Genomic DNA, 23,844 nt, shown 5'->3' with positions numbered 1-23,844 from the left:
TCAGGGTCCTGGCAATCTTCTCATAGCCTAGGCCATCTTTATGTAGAGCAACAAGTTTTTCTGGATTTTTTTTATGAAGAGCAACAATTATTTTTTTTGGATCCTCAGAGAGTTCTTTGCCATGAGGTGCCATGTTGAACTTCCAGTGACCAGTATGAGAGAGTGAGAGCGATAACACCAAATTTAACACACCTGCTCCCCATTCACACCCGAGACCTTATAACACTAACGAGTCACATGATACCGGGGTGGGAAAATGGTCCAATTTGAAATTTTCGCTTAGAGGTGTACTCACTTTTGTTGCCAGCGGTTTAGACCTTAATAGGTGTGTTGAGTTATTTTGAGGGGGCAGCAAATTTACACTGTTATACAAGCTGTACACTCACTACTTTACATTGCATTAAAGTGTAATTTCTTCAGTGTGGCCACATGAAAAGATATAATAAAATATTTACATATGAGGGGTGTACTCACTTTTGTGAGATACTGTATATATTGTAGGAATATTTGGCAGTACACAAGATCTTTATTATTTATTTAAAGCCAGAATATAACTTTGACACACATAAAGAGAAAACATTAAAGAATGGAGATAAAAAGATCATGTTAGAGGAACCCCAAAGGGCTCGATACTTTGCAATAGAAGAGTGCCTCCATAACAATTTACAATGGATGCTGGGCTTTGTAATTACAAAGCCCACCACCGTCTGAATGCCCATTGGTAGCTGGAGCATAACCAATTTATTAAGACAACCCTGTATTTATAAGATATCCTCTACTAAGGAAAATTAAGAATGGCATGTCCCACCTCTGGGTCATTTAGGTCTATTTTTAGTTCCACAGCTATAGAAAGCTTGGAGCTTGTTTAGAATTTTATTTTTGAACATAATGCTACATAAAGCTCTTAAGCATATCTTATGGCGCTTTTCCACTGCATGGAACCGTACCGGTTCGGCACGCTTTTGTGCTTTTCCACTGCTGGTACCGCATGGTATAGGGTCGGAACGGTTCGGTACGGTACGGTACAGGTTTGCTTTTCCACTGCATGGAACCGAACGGTACGGCTCTGAAAAAACAGTACCTACTCGATTGTGGTTACAACAGGTACCAAACTGGTACCATATCCCACAATCCTTTGCATGCAGTCACTACTAGCCACTGATTGGTCAGAGAATCCCACCCACCCCGTTGTTATCCCACCCACTTATCTTTAGTACTACTTTAGTGGAAAAGCAAACCAATACCGTACCGTACCGAACCGTTCCGACACTATACCATGCGGTACCAGCAGTGGAAAAGCAAACCGGGCCAAGCAGGGCCGAGTAGAGCCGAGCCGGTACGAGCCGGTACTTGCAGTGGAAAAGTGCCAAATGAGTGGGTCTACTAATGTCCCATGACTCTTAATTAGATTTTTTTTTTTTTTTTTAAATCAGTAGGCTGTGTAACACAGTGATTTTACAGAAGGTATGTTTTACAATATCCCCAAGCTACCTGGCTCTTCAGATAAATAGGCTGTGCTGAGTCAAATGGTTCACTACACCCCTGTAGTTATTAAAGTACTGTACCATGAAAAAAAGAATGTGGACTCCCAAACCTGACTGGTTTATTTGTACTTCTCTCCACTGGGGATGACTCTGCACTCTTTACACAGGCATCCAACCTTCTGTGTACAAGTGCTCATATGTACACATTATCTTAGAGATGGCAAACTACAGTGGGTATAGAAAAGAATCACCCCCTTTCCAATAACCATATGTTGTTGCTTTGTAGCCTGGAATGAAGAAAGACACAGTTTTTGTTTTATCCAGCTGTATTTACTTATACCATCTATGTGAAAGATATAACACCAACAGTCAGAAAAAAAATAAAAACAAAAATTCAAAAATAGAATCACTGAGTTGGAAAAAGGATTACCCCCTTGTGTCAGTATTTTGTTGAACCACCTTTTGCTTGGAGTTACAGCCTTTAGCCTGTTGGGATATGTCTCTAAAAGCTTAGCACATCAAAATGACCACAGATGATCACAGTTGAAAGTCAACCGGCTTTGTGTGTCATTAAGAAGGTGATTAGGTACACCTGACCTGAGTTTACAAGTCATTTTTAGGAGGGTGTTATCCCTTTTCCAAGTCAGTGAGCATGTATTTATTTATTTATTTTATTACAGGTACATATATAGCACCATCAACTTACATATACTGTATATTCACATCAGTCCCTGCCCTCAAGGAGCTTACAATCGAAGATCCCTAACTCATATTCATACATACACATACTAGGGCCAATTTAGACAGGATCCAATGAACCTACCAGCAAGTCTTTGGCCACTTGGGAGGAAACCCACATAGGCACACAGAGAACATACAAACTCTAGGCAGGTAGTGCCATGGTTGGGATTCCAACCAACAGCCTTAGTGCTGCTAGACGGAGGTGCTAACCACTTAGCTACTGTGTTTTGAATTTGTTTTTATTTATTTTTTTCTGATATTTCTGATATGTTGGTGTTATATCTTTCACTTGGATTTTATAAGTTGCACTGAGTAATACAGCTGGATAAAACAAAATCTGTGTCTGTCTTCATTTCAGGCTGCAAAGCAACAAAATGTGATTATTTTAAAAAGGGGGGGGGGGGTGATTCTTTTCTATACCCACTGTATGTCTTTTGAGCTGGACTAATTTAGGCTGATTTACTAAAAGAGTTGAGAATCTTCCAACACTAAATTGTGTGACTGCGCCCTTCAATTATCCAATCATGTGAAAAGATGTGAAAAGCAAATTCATATTTATTATTTTAATCTGCCCATGACTGGAATATTGAAGTAATTAGTCATACAAATTGTTGTGTGAATATTCTTAACTCTATCCAGAAGTACTGCACAGTATTTGGTACAGGGGCAGAGCACGCTACAGATATAAATTCGTCATTACAGAGCATGCTACAGATATAAATGCGTCATTTCAGGGATCAAGAAAAAAATATAGCCCAGAAGAAAAATATTACAAGGCATGGCATTGTTTTTTTGGGTTTTTTGTGGGAGGTTTATCTGAGCAGCAGTATAGCAGAGACCATTAAGCCCATACCATACTTTTATAGAACCTGTACCTTTTCTATTAGCTCCTGGTTTCGCCTCATGAAAAGTTGTTTTTCTTCCACCCAATGCGAATCCTGTAAACAAAATGAATGTCGCTGTCAAATTATCCATTATAACAAAACACTTAAAAGTAAAATAAAATGAATACATTTTATTAGGGAATTATACATAGGATAAATTGTAACTTGATTTACCGTACTAACCTGCCCCCTCTCAGCCAAAGCCTTTTCTAAGTCTTCGATTTTGGCTTTGTAACGCAAAGCCTCTGTCTGCATCTGTTCCTGTATCTGTAAAATATTTTGAAAGAAACTTTATAATGCATCATTCATCTCTATCTAATTAAAATGCTGCTCTCTGCAGGCCGAAGCTCCCCACAGATATTGAAATTGCATTACTGGGAAGTCTACGCATTTGAACATATTTGCTCACATCTGGGATTCATGGGCTCTTCCCATCACAGCCTTTTTTTTCTTATTAGTGTTCAGTATTAAAAAGACCCTGTCATCAAATTAACCATTTGCCTACCAGGCCTATTCTGACTCACATAAGTGTAAAGAAGTGTAAAGAAAATTACTTACTACCCCCTGCCCCCCCCCCCCCCCACCAACATTACATATTTTATTTCAAGCAGAGGCCCTAGAGAATAAAATGGTGGGCATTGCATTTTTTTTATGTCACATGGTATTTGGGCAGCAGTTTTTCAAACGCAATTTTTTTTTTTTTAAATACCCTTTAGTGAACAAATAATACCAAATTGTTTGGTCAAATATAAAAGATGATGTTATGCCAAGTAAATAGATACCTTTATTGTCACACTTTAAAATTGGGCACGCTTGTGGAATGGCGCCAAACTACGGTACTTTAAAATCTCCATAGGCAACATTTTTCAAGCCTTAACAGGTTACCACTTTAGAGTTACAATGGAGGTCTGGTGCTAGAATTATCGCTTTCGTTATAACGTTCGTGGCGATACGTCACATGTGTGAGGTGAACCCCGTGCACATATGCGTGGGTGAGCTACATATGGATTCGCCTTTGTGCGCAAACATGGGACGACAGGGGCACTTTACATTTTTTTTAAATGTTATTATTTCATTTTTTTTTTTAATTTTTACAGTCTCTTTAAAAAAAAAAATTTTGATCAACTTTATTGCTATCACAAGGGATGAAAAACATCCCTTGTGATAGCATGAGCAGCGACAGGTACTCTTTACTGAGAAATCTGCGGTCTATTAGACCCCAGATCACTACTCTGCCCTTAAAAGCATCTTTTACAGGCTGGTAACGGCCTGTTTACATGGGGCTGAAACTGGTTCCATAGATCATAGTGATGATTGGGGATGTTCTGGTCCTCAGTCATCTCTATGGTAAGCTGGCAAAACTGCCGGCTTCAGTCCCGGACTCCCTGGTAATACAGAAGAGACTGGGAAGGCAGTGGAAAGCTATGAGAGACCCTTTTGCCGCATGTAAAAGCAAACTGGCATCACTGGCTTAAAAGATTGAAGCTGCTGCCATGGCCCTGGTATAACCTTTTTATCCAGAGGACGTAGGGGTACATCCTTCTGGGAGAAGGGGTTGGAAAACTGCAGGCAAATGCACAGGATTAGGTATTTTAAATGCTTACTTTTTCATAAATATTTTTTTTCTATTTACTTGCAATGTGCCTTTGAGCTTAAAAGGAAATTTGACTACTCCAGGAGAGCCAATTTCCTACCACAGTCCCCTCCCTCCTCACTCTTCTAGAAGTGTAGAACTACTCTGTGTGTCGGCCAAGCTCCTTCACCTCTTTCCTCATCTTCCTGCATAAGCCTTTATGTAGCAGCCAAAGGAAAAACGTAGCGGAGTACTATAGACTACATTGAATTGTAATCCTGTGAGATACTATGGTGTTAGGGCTAATGAGTACTGCAGCTTGCACTAATCACTCCCCAATCAGTCAGTGTGGATATCCAAAAAATAAATGTTAAAGTGCTGCGCAAAAAAATGGGCATCTAATTGACAATCAAAACAATCAGATGTAATTGCTGAAAAATATAATCTTTCAATAAAGTTGATGTATTTTTTTAATAATTTTCTCATCATAAAAATATAAACCAATGCAATAGAAAATTTATAAACACGTGTAAATATCAATATATAGTAAAACTGATGAATGTGATAAACAGTGAACAGTTGATGACTAATATTTTGTGTGTATTTGTGGGGGAATAGTGAAGATAATTAGTATTCCCAATCACTGGTGCTTTTAAACAGTCCTTTACTGAAGAAAGTGTAAAGTAGGCTGGGCCGCATGCGGCCCGGAACCGCAGGCAATGCAGCCCACTGCCTCCTCACAATTTTTTCTTTTTTTGTTGCTGGGGAGGAAGGAAGTCGAGTTGGGGCCGCAGCAGCTTCCAACTAACTGTAGGCAGAGGCTTCCTCGGAGGGGATCATCCACTAGTTGTGTTAAATTAGTGTCGGGGGGGGGGGGGGGCGCAGCAGCATGGGAAGGGCGGCATTTTATTACTTATATACCTTAACTATAGTATATATTTTATATATATATAAAATTTCTCTACACTCAATGTGGCCCAGAGAAGCCAAAAGGTTGGATACTCATGGTGTAAAGGCTTGTCAGATGTGCCACCTCCACTCTTGATGGGTGGAGCTCATACAGCTTGTTAGGCCCCCACAGGGCTATGGTAGATAATCTCCGCTCCCCGCACTACAGGCTCCCAATCTGCAATCTGCAACACCGGCAGCTCTCTTGATCTGTTATGAAACAATAGCTGCTGCTTTCTCCATGTCTTGTCCATGCTGATTGGGAGAGAAGTACTATAGACTGCCACTTGAGTGACAGCTTTAAAGTGGACCTTCCCCTATTTAACTAAAAATCACAACAACATGCAGCTCTACATTTGAAATCATCTTACGTTCATTAGTTAAACATTTTTTGCTTTTAATTGCAATTACTGTTTTCCACTTCCTGTTTGAGTGAGGCATTGGTGATAAAACCAGGGTCTCACATATCCTTTTTTATTATATGTTCCAGGAGGAAGACACGGAGTTCCAGGAAGCAAAGGGAGATGGATTCATCTGCCCTTAGTAAAAACAGCCCCACCATGGGAAAAATGGGGAGAAAAGAAAAAGAAGGTATGCAAAGAGTAAAAAGTCTGCAACTATCTATAAGTATCCGTTTATAGATTGTCATTACTATACATTTGTATAGGTAGCTCTGTTGTAATTTTTATGATAAGGGTGAAGTTCCTTTTTAAGTCTGCTGGAGCTGCTCACATCACATCCAAGATGGCAGTGCCCAATATCAGTCTCATAGCTTTTGTACATCTACACAAGGATGGCTTTTACAGATAAATAACACACATAAAATACATTAAATGCACATATGATCTTTTAAGTATTTTGCTGCTAAAACATCACAGGCAGTGGAGGCTCTCCTGCATATAACACCTCTGTTTTGAAGTATTGTAATATGAAGTATTACACTGGGGGATGTAAATATGATATATCAGTTCTTAAAATGCACAAGCGAAAAATGTATTGGCACTTACAGTGAGCTTCTTCTGTGTCCTTGGATATGTTAATATAAAATTTGGATGATTTTAACTGCATCACACTGTGTTTATAATGTAACTAATGTGTTGATGGTATGAAAAGTGCATTACAAATGTCAGTGCCATAGAAATATGTTTCAAATGCTTCTCCATAGCCAACCATTTCTTGCTTATTAGAAAAATCTACCAACTAGGGATGCATTGATATATCACCCGCCGAAAATTGTTGACCAAAAATAGGGTTGTCTGCATTTTGCTGTTAGAAAATAAGGTGGCAATAATTGCCGCTGAAAATTATCTGCCGAAAATAGAAAAACAGTGACAATAATGGCCCAGAATATAAAAAAAAGGTGCAGATAATGGCCAAAAATAAGTTCATATTCAGTTAAATGTATTATATTAATTAAAAAGCCGAATATAATACAATTATATATAAAAATATATATATATTTTTTAAAACTGTCCATTTCAGTTTCAGGTTTTTGGCTAAGTGCATCTGGAATGTTCAGTTTTGGTTTCAGGCTAGAATGTTCATTTCACATGTTTACAACCCCTTTAAGTGATAATTTACATTGATAAATAAGAACCAATGACTTCTACAATGCTTCCGGATTCATACTTTATTTAAAAACCCACAAATGTATTAAAAAACAATATAAATAATGTAGTTACCTTGGCCTCCCGCTCTGCATCCATGATACTGCCAGTATGTTCCTGGAGTAAAGCATAAGCCCTCTGCAGGGCCTGGTACTCCTTAGTTAACTGTCGAAATCTCAGCTCTGATTCTTCTGCTGCTAAACTCTTGATAAACAAAAAGTTGGTCATGTTATTGATGCTATCCATATTTACACACTTAAAAAAACATGTTGCAAAGACACTTGCAGAAATTATTTCTCTGCTGACAAAATGATTTGACCATACAAGTAGCATAAAAATATTAAATCATTATTTTACATTAATTGATTGATTAATTTCAGCACATAAAGGTTAAATACAACAATCCATCTTAAACTCTAACCGGGATTACAAGTGGAATCTTTTTCTTTGATGGTAAATTATTGTTAAAACAAATGTGGCAATATGGCACTATGGTACAGCCGTGACAGCCAGAAGAGATGTATGTGTGTGGGTGTGTATGTATATGTGTATATATATATATAAATATATATATATATATATATATATACACATACACTCAATATACAATATATATATATATATATATATATATATATATATATATATATATATATATATATATATATATATATATATATATATATATATATATACACACAGTGGGGAAAATAATTATTTGATCCCCTGGAGATATTGTAAGTTTCCCCACTTACAAAGAAATTGGGGGTCTATAATTCTTATCATGGGTGTATTTTAAATGATAGCTACATAGTTAGTGAGGTTAAAAAAAGACATCAGTCCATCCAATGATGAGTGTGTGTTTGCTATGTCAATAGTACATTGCATACCCTTGTATGTTGTGGTTGTTAAGGTGCCCATCTAATCGTTTTTTGAAACTATTGATGCTCCTGCTGTGATGCTCCTGCTTGTGGAAGAGAATTCCACACCTTATCGCTCTGATGGTAAAGAACCCTTTACGCAGTTTAAGGTTAAACAGCTTCTCTTCTAATTTTAGTGAATATTTTAAATAATTGTGCTCTATGATAGAGAATTTTTGAAATATGTGATACCTACATCCCAGATTATACAAGTATTTGTATTACCAAACACCCATATAGGGGATTGGTAGATGTGGGCTGTGTGGGGACTTTTTTGGTATCGTACTCATGATGTATAACAACACATGATTTATATAAAATAAACTTTTTATTATATATTACAATAAAAAACATTTAATTTCTACAGACATTCAACATAAGAAAAAAAAAAACATATATTGTATGATTGGTGACAACTGACAATCACTTGACATACTAGATCCTCTTATACTTGGGTGGGGCTATTTGTGCTACCACCCGTGTCCTTGCCCGACATGTTTCGCTATACAAAGCTTCTTCAGGGACAGATTGGCATGATAAGGGTTCTGTTATCGTCTATAAAACATCAATAAAGATTTAATATACATACATCTCAATACATCCTATTATTCTCAGTATATCTCTAAGTGGATAGATCCCAAGCTCAGTGCAATGCCCACCATGCGGTACCCCTGATTGACCAGATGTTACTGGTAGTGCATGGCATGCAAAACGTCTCACCAGCGAGTGCGGGGGCAAAACATAGAAGGGTGAATCTGAAATATACTGTATAGTCAGGTAGAGTGCTAATTATAGATATCATTAAAAAAGGGAACAGGGAAGGGGGAATATTACCTTCACCTTCAAGAATTGCGCACAGGATAATGCATAGTGAGGTTTCTAGTTTCTCTGATGTAAAAAAGTTCATATACATATATATTAAGACACCTACCAAAAGTTGTCACTTGACATCAAACATATAGTAATATGGAGGAGAGGGGGCGGGCCAAAGCAGGATGGTAATACGGTGCTTGCAAACAAACTTGGGGGAAACCGAAAAGCAAAAAGAGAGAAGTATATCTCCTCCATATTACTATGTGTTTGATGTCAAGTGACAACCTTTGGTAGGTGTCTTAATATATATGTATATGAACTTTTTTACATCAGAGAAACTAGAAACCTCACTATGCATTATCCTGTGCACAATTCTTGAAGGTGAAGGTAATATCCCCCCTTCTCTCTTCCCTTTTTTAATGATATCTATAATTAGCACTCTACCTGACTATATATTTCAGATTCACCCTTCTATGTTTTGCCCCCGCATTCGCCGGTGAGACGTTTTGCATGCCATGCACTACAAGTAACATCTGGTCAATCAGGGGTACCGCATGGTGGGCATTGCAATGAGCTTGGGATCTATCCACTTAGAGATATACTGAGAATAATAGGATGTATTGAGATGTATGTACTGTATTTTCTGGCGTATAAGACTACTTTTGAACCTCAAAAAAATCCCCCAAAAATGGGAGGTCGTCTTATACGCCGAGTATAATATCTCCAAGGTAACCTAAGTATAAGTATTACCGGTAGATCATGTAATAGGGGGGTCATCTTATACGCCCAGTCATCTTATACGCCGGAAAATACGGTATATTAAATCTTTATTGATGTTTTATAGACAATAACAGAACCCTTATCATGCCAATCTGCCCCTGAAGAAGCTTTGTATAGCGAAACATGTCGGGCAAGGACACGGGTGGTAGCACAAATAGCCCCACCCAAGTATAAGAGGATCTAGTATGTCAAGTGATTGTCAGTTGTCACCAATCATCCAATATATGTTTTTTTTTTTTCTTATGTTGAATGTCTGTGGAAATTAAATGTTTTTTATTGTAATATATAATAAAAAGTTTATTTTATATAAATCATGTGTTGTTATACATCATGAGTACGATACTAAAGTCCCCACACAGCCCACATCTACCAATCTCCTATATGGGTGTTTGGTATTACAAATAATTTTAGTGAATAGCCGCGAGTCCTTTTATATCCCCTATTTGTATATTGACTATCATATCCCTTCTCAAGCGTCTCCTCTCCAGAGAGAATAAGTTCAATGCGTGTAGCCTTTCCTTATAGCTGAAGTCCTCCATTCCCTTTATTAGCTTTGTTGCCCTTCTCTGGACTCTCTCCAATTCCAGCACATACTTCCTGAGGACCAGTGCCCAGAACTGGACCGGCGATGCGGACAGACCAGAGTCTTATAGAGTGGGAGAATTATTGTTTTATCTCTGGAGTGAATCCCCTTTCTTATACATGCCAGTATTCTGTTGGCTTTGCTTGCAGCAGCTTGGCATTGCATGGCATTGCTGAGCTTGTCGTCGACTAGGACCCCCATGTCCTTTTCCATCTTAGATTCCCCCAAAGGCTCTCCCCCCTAGTGAGTAACTTGGTTTCGTATTTCTGGCACCCAAATGCAGTTCCTTACATTTTCCAACATTAAACCTCATTTGCCATGTAGATGCCCTATTATTTTGTTCTGGTCTTTTTGTAAGGTTTCCACATCCTGCGTAGAAGTTATTGCCCGGCTTAATTTATTATTGTCCGCAAATACGGAGATTAAGCATCCTCTAGGTTGTTTATTAATAAATTAAACAGGACTGGCCCCAGGACAGATCCTGGGGGGGACCCCGCTCTCCACACCAGACCATTCCGAGTACTCCCCATTTATCCCCACCCTTTGGACTCACCACTGAAGTCAGTTTTTATTCAAGGTACTCGCCCTATGGTCTATACCTACGTACCTTAGCTTGTACAGTAAACATTTGTGGGAAACTGTATCAAATGCCTTTGCAAAATCCCGATATACCACATCCACAGGCCTTCCTTTATCTAGATAGCGGCTCACTTCTTCATAGAAGGTTACTAGGTTGGCCTGGCAAGAGCAATTTTTCATGAATCCATGCTGATTACTAATGGTACCGTTTTCATTACTAAAGTATTTTATATAGTCCCTTATCATCCCCTCCAATAGCTTGCAGACTATTGATGTCAGGCTAACCGTCCTGTAAATCCCAGGGATATATCTCGGCCCCTTTTTAAATATTGGTACCACGTTGGCTTTTCTCCAATCAGCTGATACCATTCCCATCAGTAGACTATCCATAAAAATTAGGACCGACAGACGAGAGACAGAATATCAACCAAAATCCAGAAAAAACACATGATACAAATGTATCAGAGAGTAAGATAAGTATTTGATCCCCAAGCCAAACATGAGTTAGTACTTGGTGGAAAAACCCTTGTTGGCTAGCACAGAGGTAAGACATTTCTCGTATTTAGTGACCAGGTTTGCACACATCATAGGAGGGATTTTTCTCCACTCTTTTTTAAAGATCTTCTCCTTATGGGTTCTTGGCTGTCGCTTGGCAACTCGAAGTTTCAGCTCCTTCCATAAATTTTCTATGGGATTAACATCTGGAGACTGGCTAGGCCACTCCATGACCTTAATGTGCTATATTCTTGAGCCACTCCTTTCTTGCCTTGGTGGTATGTTTTGGGTCATTGTCATGCTGAAGGGAAGAAGAAAAACGCTGACTATGACCCTAAGAACACCCTCCCTACAGTAAAGCACAGAGGTGGAAACATGATGCTTTGGGGCCTTTTCTCTGCTAAAGGTACAGGCAGACTTTGAGGGGCCAATGGATGGGGTCAAATTTTGTAAAATTTTGGATGAGAACCTTCTTTCCTCAGCCAGAACACTGAAGATGGGTCGTGGATGGGTCTTCCAGCATGACAATGACCCAAAACATACCGCCAAGGCAACAAAAGTGTGGCTCAAGAAGAAGCACATTAAGGTCAGGGAGTGGCCTAGTCTCCAGACCTTAATCCTATGGAAAATGTATGGAGGAAGCTGAAACTCCGAGTTGCCAAGAGACAGCCAAGAAACCTTAAGGATTTAGAAAAGATCTGTAAAGAAGAATGGACCAAAATCATTCCTAAAATGAGTGCAAATCTGGTCACAAACTACTAGTCATGTTTTGCTTGGGGATCAAATACTTATTTTACTCACTAAACTGTACCTTTATTTATAGTATGTGTTTTTTTTCTGCATTTTTGGTAGATATTCTGTCTCAATCATTTAAAATGCACCTATGATAAAAATTATAGACCATTCATTTCTTTGTAAGTAGGCAAACTTAAAGAATCTACAGGGGACCAAATAATTATTTTCCCCAATGTATGTATATATATATATATATATATATATATATATATATATATAAATATAACTTTATGACCACTGATGGGTAAACTGAATAACATTGGTTATCTCGGTACAATGGCATCTGAAAGTGGGTGGTATAGTTCAGGCAACAAGTGAACATGTTGTCCTGGAAGTTGATGTGTTAAAAGTAGAAAAAATGGTCAAGCGTAAGGATTTTGAGCAACTTTGACAAGGGCCAAACTGAAATGGCTAGACAACTGGGTGCATCTTTTGTGGGATGTTCCCACCCTACAGTTGTCAAGTGCTACCAAAAGTGATCCAAGGAAGATAGCCTCAGACCTGTCAGTGTGTCTGGACCCAGGTCTGAACCGGTGACCTCCGCTGTGTCTGGTGATGTCTATTTTTGCTGAGCCACCTGATATGCTGAAGCGCACCTTGCCTGATCCATTAGACAAACCTGCCTTGTGCCTTGTTCCTGCTAAACCTTGGACTCCTTGCTCCTCCAATGAACTTCCTATTTAAGCCATGCCTTTGCACTTCTTGCTTGCCAGATTATTGTGCTCTCTCCAGCCAATATCTCGCTCTTATCGCACATGCTGCTTTCCAAATCTCCGCTACCACTCTTTACAGACTTTTGGATTGTTCTTGACTACACTTCTGCCTAATCCCAACTTGTGACCACTTGTTATTGACCTTTGGCTTCTTTACTGACTATGCTTCTGCTTGATCCCTACCTGCTAATCTGCTACTAGACCCCAGCTTTTTTACCTCCTGGTGGACTGCAACCTGGTACTAACATGCAGCAATGGGTATGTGAGCATCAGAGCAATGGAAGAAGGTGTCCTGGTCTGATGTATCACAATTTCTTTTACATCATGAGGATGGCCGGGTATGTATGTGTCACTTACCTGGGGAAGAGATGACACCAGGATGCACTATGGAAAGAAGGCAAGCTGGCAGAGGCAGTGTAAATGGAGGGGCAAGCCAGGGACAGTTTGGTTAGATGATGCTGGACTTCCTCCATCCAGGAGGTGGGCTCCATTTGACTTGCTGCAGATTCTACTGCACACTGTGGGGAGCTTGCAGTACACAGTAAAAAAATGGAACATGTACAACTGTGCAAGACTGATAGGCTGGAGTTCAGCTTTAGTGCTGGGGACCTACTGACTCTGCGGAGGGATGCAGGTGCATCTACTAATATGAAAAAATGCTAAAAAATGTGGAGTTCAGAAAACAACTCTAAAAAATATGAAGAGTAAAAGCCATCTGGCGAATGGTAATTGCAATACAAATGCAAAACCCAGACCTTAGTATAAAGTATCAGAAATCGCTCCAAGTTACCTCATCCAAGTCATCATCAGGCGTGGCTGGTGTTCTGTCTGTTCGATAGGATGCAACTGAGGACGTTTCTGAATCCATTGAATCATCATCGTAACCAAACACAGTGTCCACTAGGTGTCTCTGCAACAATTGCAGTGAAATAAACTTAGTAGAACCTAAGGAAGTCACATCTTTTATTGTGCTTAAATTCCAAAAAGAAAGGAATCTGTTCCTAGTTAATCAATTGATTGGCACAATGTATAAGGTGGGGAGATTTTTCTTCTCCTTGTAACAATTCTATCAAAGTATAGAGAATTGTTAGGAACCCTGAAACTAGTAATAAATATGTTTGTGTTTCATATGTAGAAGAAGAACAAGTTTAATAAATAAGTAGAAGTAGAAGAGCAGTAGTCATGTTATTTCAGGCTCATCATACCTACTACCCTTTTGTATAAAAGGATATCAATTCAGGTAGTAAGATTCACCCTATTTATAATCAAAATATCAATTCAGGCAGTTGGGTCAAAAATATAAATTCAGAAAATGGGGAAACAAAGTTTATTTCTGAGAGACGCGAGAGAGACTTCACCTCATTAGCAGTAACTGAAAATTTACACTACTGTTTTATCTGATTGCATGGAAAGAATTCAAACATATAGCTAATAGGTGCTGAATGGGGGACATTTGCATTGAGGGGTTTTTACAAAGTTTTTTCTGGGTATGTCCATGGTTGTTGATCATCTTCACCATCATTTGTATAATCAGAGCAGATTGGGTGGCTGCCTGAGGCCCCAAGCTCCAAGAAGGGCCCACAGGTCTGTCAATTTCAATTCAAACCAATCTGACCTTTTCAAGACTTTTGACTTTTCCAGAAAGTGGTCAGCAATGGCAGCCATTGTATTGCTCTAATTTAGAACCAATTTACACTTTTCTTGTTTGTTGCATTAGTAATAAAGACACATGCTAACAGGCATTGAGTTACACGCATGTGTGCTGTGTTAAGGCAGCCCTTTTTTTTTCACGCATGTGCGTTGGGTTAAGATAGCCAATTTATTTTGAATGTGCTGCCAATGAACCAGAACAGACAAAAAAGAAACAAAGCATTTTTTCCTGAGGCAACCTACCACAGTGCAAGGTAGTGTGTTACTGTGCAATGCATTTTGTTGCAACGCATATGCATCGGAGCTCCACTGTCTAGGAAAGCCATACAACAACATGGTAATGTGGGTAACCTCAACACAAAAGTTTAATTTGTTCCAAAAGTTTTCCTTCATTATCATTATCATCATTAGCAATAAAATATAGTATATATGCACACTCCCTATACCTGAAGTATTTTGTTTTTATATTATCTGCCACCATATTAGTAATTTGCAAAAGGGTGTACACATGCCTAAGAAGCATACACTGTGCTTCAATTCCAGCAAAAATAGTTTATAAACCTGTGTCACAAGCAAATCCTAAATATCTGTGTGCACTGATATTTTTTTTTTTTTTTAATGGGCCAATTAAATTGACAATATGGAATAAAAACAGCCCAAGGTTTGCAATACAATTAACCCACTACCACTGCTGTGTAGAAGTTTTTGCCTCTCTTTAAAAAAAAAAAAAAAAAACATTAGAAATTCTGCACTAGTAACATACAGTATATATAGTGTATGTGTCTCATCAATACAACAGCAGTAGTAAGATTACAATGAAGGTAACAGCATCTGCGTTCAGTCCAGTCCTTCCTGTGGTTATTCAAGTTTCTGTATATTAAGCCATTGAGCTCAATACGCCATTTCTGCCATGCATGTGGAAATCTTTTGCTGAGAATCGGGAAAGCATGCAGAGTTCTTTACTACAATGCATATGTATAGGACCTATGGCTCATACCTTTATAGGCTTGGAGCTTCTTTTATGCTTCTTTCGTCGAATTAATTTCTCTCTATCCTAGAAAACAAATAGAAACATTTAAATCTGCAGAACAATACTCCGGCACAAAACATAAATAGAAAGCATTTTGGGCTTAAAAATAATATGGTAAAACCTTGGATTGCGAGCCTAATTCGTTCCCAGAAACATGCTTGTAATCCAAATCACTTGTATATCAAAGCGAATTTCCCCATAAAAAATAATGGAAACTCAGAAAATAATTCCACAACCATTTATTCATAAGTCCTTCAGTTTATAGTCCATATAAAAAGATTGTAAAGAAAAGATACCAATGCGCTACTAAGTGATAAAAAAGAAAATGAAACGTAAATAAAAATTATGAAGCTAGATACAGCAGCCAATCCCTGTAGTGTCACCACATGCACAGAAAATATTACAAAAAAGGTATGGAGTGGCGCTATATCTAATAGAAAGGAAGCAGTGAAATAACACATATGACAATGTATATATGTAAACACTCATGCTTAAACAAATACAAATACATGTGAACTAATAATCCTAACTGTAAAAAAAAAAAATATTTGAAATAAATGTGCAAAATCCACACACAAATCAATAATGTGCATCATTCAACAGGTGTATAATATGTCAAAGTAATTATCAAAGAATAAAATAAAAAAATATTTATACATAAAAACAAATAAAGTGTCCTACTTAAATGTAAGTGGTAGGAGAAGAAAAGCAGCGCCACCTCAGTGTAGATTAAAAGGTTATTTATTACATAAAAACAACGTAGTAACTCACACAGAGGAAATCGTTGATCAGCAAATGGTAATAGTTCTTCTGCAACACTGCAGGGATGTTCGGGAAGTACACTGTGGCGGCCGTGGTCCTGGCTGTGCCGGTGGAGTCCGACACTTCCTGTGGTTCTGGCAGCGTTCAGTATCCAGGCTTACATCCAATAGTGGCAGGGGGGTGCTCGCGTTCGGAGCATGCGTGCTCCTTCCTCAGGTTTGCCTGAGGAAGGAGCACGCATGCTCCGAACGCGAGCACCCCCCTGCCACTATTGGATGTAAGCCTGGATACTGAACGCTGCCAGAACCACAGGAAGTGTCGGACTCCACCGGCACAGCCAGGACCACGGCCGCCACAGTGTACTTCCCGAACATCCCTGCAGTGTTGCAGAAGAACTATTACCATTTGCTGATCAACGATTTCCTCTGTGTGAGTTACTACGTTGTTTTTATGTAATAAATAACCTTTTAATCTACACTGAGGTGGCGCTGCTTTTCTTCTCCTACCCCTTTTTGTCTGTTGCAGAGTCCCTCTAGCTCTGTATGAAGCCTGCAGCCACCTCCACCATCCATCTCCACTAACCCGAGGGATTGAACTATCCTGCATACTTCCTAAAAAGACTAACTACAGCCACAGTTGAAACTTTTTTCATAAGATCGAATGTACTTGACTCTTTCACTGGCGCAGGTCGAACGTTGTGTATATGTACCTACTTAAATGTAAGTGACTACTGCATTTGATTAACTTCTCAACGGCCGCCCTCCGCAGATTTACTGCGGAAGGCAGCCCCTCCTGCGCGAACCAACGTAGGTCTACGTCGGTTGCGCGCCTGTAGCTAGGTGCACTCCCGCCCCACTCGGCAGCTGGGACTCTGATGTACGGGGCTGGCGGCTCCGATTGCCGCCTGGCATCAGCGATCGTTCCCCGCAGGTCTCTGTGATCATTTCAAAAGCCCACCCCCCCCCCCAAGTTAGAAACACTCCCCTAGGCTTACATTTAACCCCTTGGTTACCCACTGTGTTAACTTCTTCCTTGCCAGTGTCATTATTAGAGTAACAGTGAATATTTTTAGCACTGATTACTGTAGTAATGTCACTGGTCCCCCCAAAAGTGTCAAAAATATCAGTTAGGGATCCGACCTGTCCCCCGCAATGTCGCAGTCCCGCTAAAAACCGCAGATCGCGGCCATTACTAGTAAAAAAAAAAAACAATAAAAATTACATAAATCTTTCCTGTAGTTAGTAGACGCGATAACTTTTGTGCAAACCAATCAAAATACACTTATTGTGATTTTTTTTACCAAAAATATGTAGCAGAAAACAAATTGGCCTAAAATGTTAAAAAAAAATGTACTTTTACATTTTTTTGGGGAATTTTATATAGCAGAATGTGAAAAATGTTGGTTTTCTTTCAGAATTGTCACTCTTTTTTTGTTTATAGTGCAAAAAAAAATAAAATAAAAAAATCGCAGAGGTGATCAAATATCACCCAAAGAAAGCTCTATTTGTGGGGGAAATAAAAACCTTCTGTGCTGCAGGATCCCTCTAATCTCCCCCTCCCCCTTATTCTTACCTTAGCCTGATACAAGCCAGTGACGTGCGTGAGAGCAGTGACTCTCGGCGCTATCTCCCTCAATACTGTGCAGTTTGATAGCAGCGGCAGCCATTGGCTCCCTCTGCTGCCAGTCTACTGCTGTGACGAGGGAGCTGGGGGGGGGGGGGGGCGGTGTTGCCATATCGCCTAGTCTGTGTCATTAGACACAGACTTGGTTTGCTCGGGAGTAGCTTTCCCTGGGGGCACTCACTGAAGAGGAGGGGCCTGGATCACCGGCAGGGGACCCCAGAAAAGGAGGATCATTGCACAGAGCAGGTAAGTATACCATGTTTGTTATTTTAGGTAAAAAAAAACAAACAAAGGTTTAATATCACTTCAAGATGCAACCTTTTTGCTTTGGGATTGGTGCGGACTCTGAATAGCTGCATTACCATAGCTAGATGACTTCTGTGTTTAAGCAAATACTGGTGAAACCACAGATATTAATCCTCTTTAAATATATCTTAAAATGTACCCTTTGACATTAGATAATGGAGATTTTATCAGGTTTGAGCCTATAGGTCTTTTGGGCTTTAGCAGGCACCTTTGGCTAACAATGGAAAGAAAAGCCCACTGGCAATGATGGATTTCTGTGCCAAGGGGTTGTTTTTCAGCAACATAAAATCAACCATAAAGTCAAATCATTGCTGACTACGAAGACATCCCATTTATACGGGCATGCATGTCTTTATAAATGCCTTTTCATAAAAAGGGGCATTGGTTAAGGACAGCAAACCACCAAAAGGGCTGAAGATATGGAGCACTTCTTGAGCAGCTGTAACCTAAAGCCGAATGTCAGGTGGCATTGGCCGGTTCAGTAGAAACTGGCCGACATTTAGGCCTGTGTGTACTGGAGTTGATCCATTCAGCCGACTTCTGTCGAAGAGGCGTGACCGAAAAAGATCTGCCAATCGGCTCTAAATCAGCACTCTCAGTCAATGGCTGAGAGTGCTGACCAGAGTGTTCTTGCAGGGGGGCCATCCCCCTGTCAGAACACAATAGAACAGCAGGGGAGATCGCTGTACTAACATTGGATATTCAGTACAGCAGCCCCTCCTGAGCTGTCAGGTTTTTTTCGTTCAGTACTGCTGGGTTGAACGAAGAAAAACAATTGGTGTGTACGAGGCTTAAGTATCTAAAAACTTCCTTATAGCGGTCTATGTCTGAACACTGACCACAGGGTGTTGCCTGCTTGGCATGGGTGCCATTCAGAGAACTCCTTGCATTTTTTTCAATGAATGCAAAGCCTTCCGAGGTGGAGATTCTGAACGGCACAGCACTTGAAAGATTGCGTCCATCACTGTTCATGCTACTACAATGAATAACAACTTACACAGAGGCAGATCAGGTTTAAACATATGCATACTTACATTGCACCAAGCTGACCCAATTTAAGAACGCAATATATCTTTTCCCTGGAGTTAAGCCTCAAAATAATCACAGTCATACACATATACATTTTCTGTACCTGATTTTATCTGGCACCATCATATTAAAGACGTTTTTTGAAAATGTATGACATTCTGTTTGTCAGAAGTTGTTGGCATGTATATAACAGTCATTCAAACAAAGGAAATGGCTAAAATTCTGGCAAGCACTGTCACAAGTCTGAGAATATTTATAATCATAGTCAAAAAACATTACAAAATAGACCTAGAAGCTAAGGGTCCCTATCCTTCCCTTGCCTCCCTCCCAGTTATATTTACTAATCAATCTACTGGTGGGTTTTGAGAAAGAAAATGAGCCTGGGGGCAGAACGCCCCTGTCCCTTCATTTACATGAATTTTTCTTGTTGGACATCAAATAAAATTGCTAATGTAAAGTGGGCAAAAATTCAAACTCTCCCTACAGGTACACAGAAACACTGTGTGAATAACGCCAGTCGCTGCAGGCTCTGCTAATTTAAATATGGATCAAAAGATTAATATGCAAAGAAACATTTAAAAAGAAAGCCAGTCACTGGTCACTGGGGAATCTTCCAATTGCATATCTTAACAGCAATGTTTCATTAATCCTAAGCATAATAACTCAATAATATCAATTCAAATTCACGCTGTGTTACAGAAAATTGAATTTTTTTTTTTTTGTTGCATGCCTAGGGTCTAGATCGAACAAATCCTTTATTGCAACATGTCTTTCACTTTTATGGCAATTGGTGCATGTGGACTAGGGGTGTTCTGCTCCCTCAAAAGAATTTTAAATGGGTTGGAAAATTTAAGTGATGCCTCACTGTTCCCCATCATTATGGTCAGAGAAGCATTTTTGCCTGTAGGGCATTCATATTAGTGGAAGAGAAGTGTGTGTCAAATAAAATAAGATGTTCTGAATTAGTAGACTAGCTTGCAAACAAAAAAGGCTGGCTGTAGACTGCATGGCGTGGGTTGGTATTATATCAGCAAACTTAGCATTTTATAGACTATCAATTAGGCTCCATTCACACCTGAGCGTATCGTTTTCAGGCCTTTTTTTTGGGCGTTTTTCAAGCGTTTTTTCAGGCATTTTTTGCAGGTGTTTGGAGGCAGTCATTGACATCTAAAAAAACCCCTTGTAATCTGCCATAAAAAAAGCTCATGTACTTTTTTGAGCTTCAGGCGTTTTGCTTATGTGAACAGGGGCCATTAAAATGAATAGGATTTTGTTTGTTGGACATTTTGAGACTTCAGAGATGAGCGTTTTACGAGCTGAAAAATGCTCAGGTGTGAACAGGGCCTTAACGATCAAAAACTAGCCTTTTTGACAAACAATATGTACTATATAAATGTAGTTTCCAATACACGTATTGATGCAATAACCTTTTTGTTATTATTTTTATTTTTTTTTTTTTTTTATATTGTATGACCTTTACAGTATATGTGAGCTTATCTGAGGACAGAAAATGCCAGTGACAGGAACTTGAACCATTCTTTTTGTCAACAAGGTGGATTCAAAAGAATTAACTTAATTGATTTTGATTTGTGAAAACTCATTCCAGCTGATCTTGGGAGTTCTCCCATGTGACCTAAAGGTACTATTTTTTACCTGTTTCTGCCTCGAAATCTAGCCAGGGGGAAGGAACTTATTTGTCAGCAGCATTTAAATGTGTCTACTGATCTGCCTGGCTTACCTGCACATTTTAAACCCTTAACGTGCACACCCAATATGAACAGTAGCTGCTATGAGTGGAACTTGAACTTTAGCCACTGACAACCTCCAAATACTGAGTATTTGGGCAGTTTGGTCACCAGTGCTACTCACATTAAAGTGTATGTCAAGGTAAAATAAAAAGAAAACATACTGTATGCAGTACATTTGCACATTTTCACATTTTTTTTATCTTGTAAAGATCCTGCAAGTACAGAATACCTGTTAAGCTGCCACAAATGCACTCAACATAAGCCTGTACGGTGAAAACATACCTTTTTTGTGGACTGAGTGGTATCAGCCCTTCATGGTGTCTTTTGCTAAACTATGTAACTACTCCCATTTTTAGATCTCTACAACATAAAGGCTAATCATTCTGTAGTCCATGATAAAAACAGAGATGGCTAAATAACATCTTTAAGATAACACAAAAAGTGTAAACAGGACAGTTCTAAATTTCCAATTATCAAGCAGATTTAACACATACTTCCAACTGCATATTTTACAGACCAAAACGGAGCAAATAGGAGAAATTTAACCACTTGCCAGCCACCAGCAAAACATTTACTACTAGTGTGTGGCCCCCCTGGGGCATGCAGTGCTACGCTCTGCACTCGTTGTATCCACTGGACACAGTGGATTGCAGTACTAAGTATGGAGCTACTGTAAGTGGCCCAGATATCACATGATCACTATGCGATCACATGTCACCTAGTATGTCATGAATGGAATCTATTGTTTACTACTGTGAATGATCTGTTAAATGTGTCACCAGTGATCATATGGTACCTGAGACAGATAACAGCACCTTGTACCATGTGGTAGCTGTGGGCCCATCACAGCATCACAATAGTAAAAAATGACTTATGAATTAAAGGCACTCATGACAGTTCAAACAATTGCTGTTACATTGATCATCAAAAATAAATAAATAAATCCCTGATTCTCCATCCCCAGAGTAGTACAGTTTGAGAGAAGATAAAAATCTTATGTAATTTTTTTTTTACATACTGTCACCAGTCAGTATCCCTGATTACTGCCACACCAGTCACATGATAACGCTGTACTGAACTATTGACAGTATGTAAAAGACAATGGGGGAAAAAAATTCTGTTAAATTTCTTAATTTTCCAAAAACATTGTGACAAAAAAAGACAACTTAAAAAGCCATGCCTCTTACTAAATACTTTGGACTTTCTACTTTCCAAAGAGGGGTCATTTGGGGGATATTGGTACTGACCATTTAGTGAGATAGGCAGTCAGTACATCAGGAATAATCAATTAAATTTCACATATATATATATATATATATATATATATATATATATATATATATATATATATATATATATAGACTCTATAGCTTTCACATGGACTAAATAATATACACTGATTTGGGTTATGTTTAACCAATGAAATGTAGCAGACTACATTTTGGCCTAAATTTGAGAAAAAAGAGTATTTGTTTGCAGAATTTTATAACAGAAATTAAGAAAAATTTGTTTTTTTTTTCCCAAAATGTTCAGTATTCTTTTGTTTATAAAGCAGAAAACACAAGTGGCAATTTAATACCACCAAACCATTTGTGCGATAATGATAATGATATACTTTTTATTTGGGTACAGTGTTAAATGACTGAACAATTGTTAGTTAAAGAAGCACTGTGCAGAATAGCAAAATATGTTCTGTGCATAAACCTTCCGGGAGGTCAAATGGTTAATATTAGAATTTACATACAATTTAAGGACATTGTTACACAATGTTATACTGCAGTCTAATGCGTAATGTTCTCCCAAAATTAAAGCAAATTTGTCTTTAAATATGTGTAAAAATTTTGCTGTGTTCAGATGCATAATATTCTATCTAGGATTATGAAGATTCAATAAAACATGTAACAAAAATATAACTGTGCTCAATCTTACCCTTGTTAAATCATCGATAATGTTCTGTTGTTCTACCACTTGTAATTTCAAGAACTCGATTTCTTGTTCCTCTCCTGCTTGGTCAAGGTCATTTAAGGATCTTAACTTCTTCAGTGGAGGATGAGATGTTATTTTCTCTTTCTGAAGTTAAAAAAAAAAAAAGATTTTTTATTTACAGGTTCATATATTATAATCTCAGGTTATGCTAGACCAGCCTTTCTCAACCTTTTCAACACAGAAGAACCCTTGAAATTAATTTCTGGTCTCGGGGAACCCCTGCTAAAAATTGAAAATCTACAACTCATGACACATTAGTGTGACAGTCAGTGGGAAGAAAGCTCCTTACTCTTGTCATCATTGGGAAGAATTACCCCCTTACCGATAGCTAAAAGGAACAATAGTGTCATTGGGAACTTATCTGAGAGGCAGAAATTGCCCATTGCTCAAGGAACCCCTAGCAACCTCAGGAGGAACCCTGGTTGAGAACCTGTGCAAGACTTAATAAAAACACATATCCAATAGTACTTTTTATTTTGAAAGTGATAAATAAGCAAAAATGTAAATTATTTTTTTCTATTTTTCAATAATTTGTTTTTTTAATGCTGTAATTGTATAGAAATGTCAACATTAAAGAATGTGTTACCCCAACATTTCATATTCCTGAAATGTGCCTGTTGTTCCATCTACTTGTGTTAAAAAGTATTCTATTCTCTTTGTATTGCTTCCTCTGTGTGGAATCCCTGGTTATTCTGCCAGTCCTCCTGCTTTCCTATTTCAAACTGACCATGCTAGGCACAAGAACACATGTATCCCAGCGTGGTCAGCTTTCTGGCTATGGTACATATACAAATG

The 23,844-nt window shown here is 38.7% G+C and overlaps 1 protein-coding gene across 2 annotated transcripts in view; it reads right to left on the bottom strand.

Annotated features, from left to right (window-relative positions):
* Positions 1 to 23,844, bottom strand: part of JAKMIP2 (janus kinase and microtubule interacting protein 2) — a 179,277-nt gene that overhangs the window by 23,982 nt on the left and 131,451 nt on the right. For both annotated transcript variants that reach the window (XM_082254242.1, XM_082254241.1), the window contains exons 8-13: positions 22,993 to 23,133; positions 15,563 to 15,619; positions 13,706 to 13,825; positions 7,313 to 7,441; positions 3,293 to 3,376; positions 3,101 to 3,163 (exon numbers count right to left, since the gene is read on the bottom strand). In XM_082254242.1, coding sequence (XP_082110368.1) covers positions 3,101 to 3,163; positions 3,293 to 3,376; positions 7,313 to 7,441; positions 13,706 to 13,825; positions 15,563 to 15,619; positions 22,993 to 23,133 — 594 coding nt within the window. The remainder of the gene's footprint in view (positions 1 to 3,100; positions 3,164 to 3,292; positions 3,377 to 7,312; positions 7,442 to 13,705; positions 13,826 to 15,562; positions 15,620 to 22,992; positions 23,134 to 23,844) is intronic.

This window comes from Pelophylax lessonae (genome assembly GCF_965119305.1).
Source record: "Pelophylax lessonae genome assembly, chromosome: 4".
In the NCBI taxonomy this organism is placed as follows: Eukaryota; Metazoa; Chordata; class Amphibia; order Anura; family Ranidae; genus Pelophylax; species Pelophylax lessonae.
Note: the sequence above shows the minus strand (reverse complement) of the source record. Positions and strands in the feature narration are given on the sequence as shown.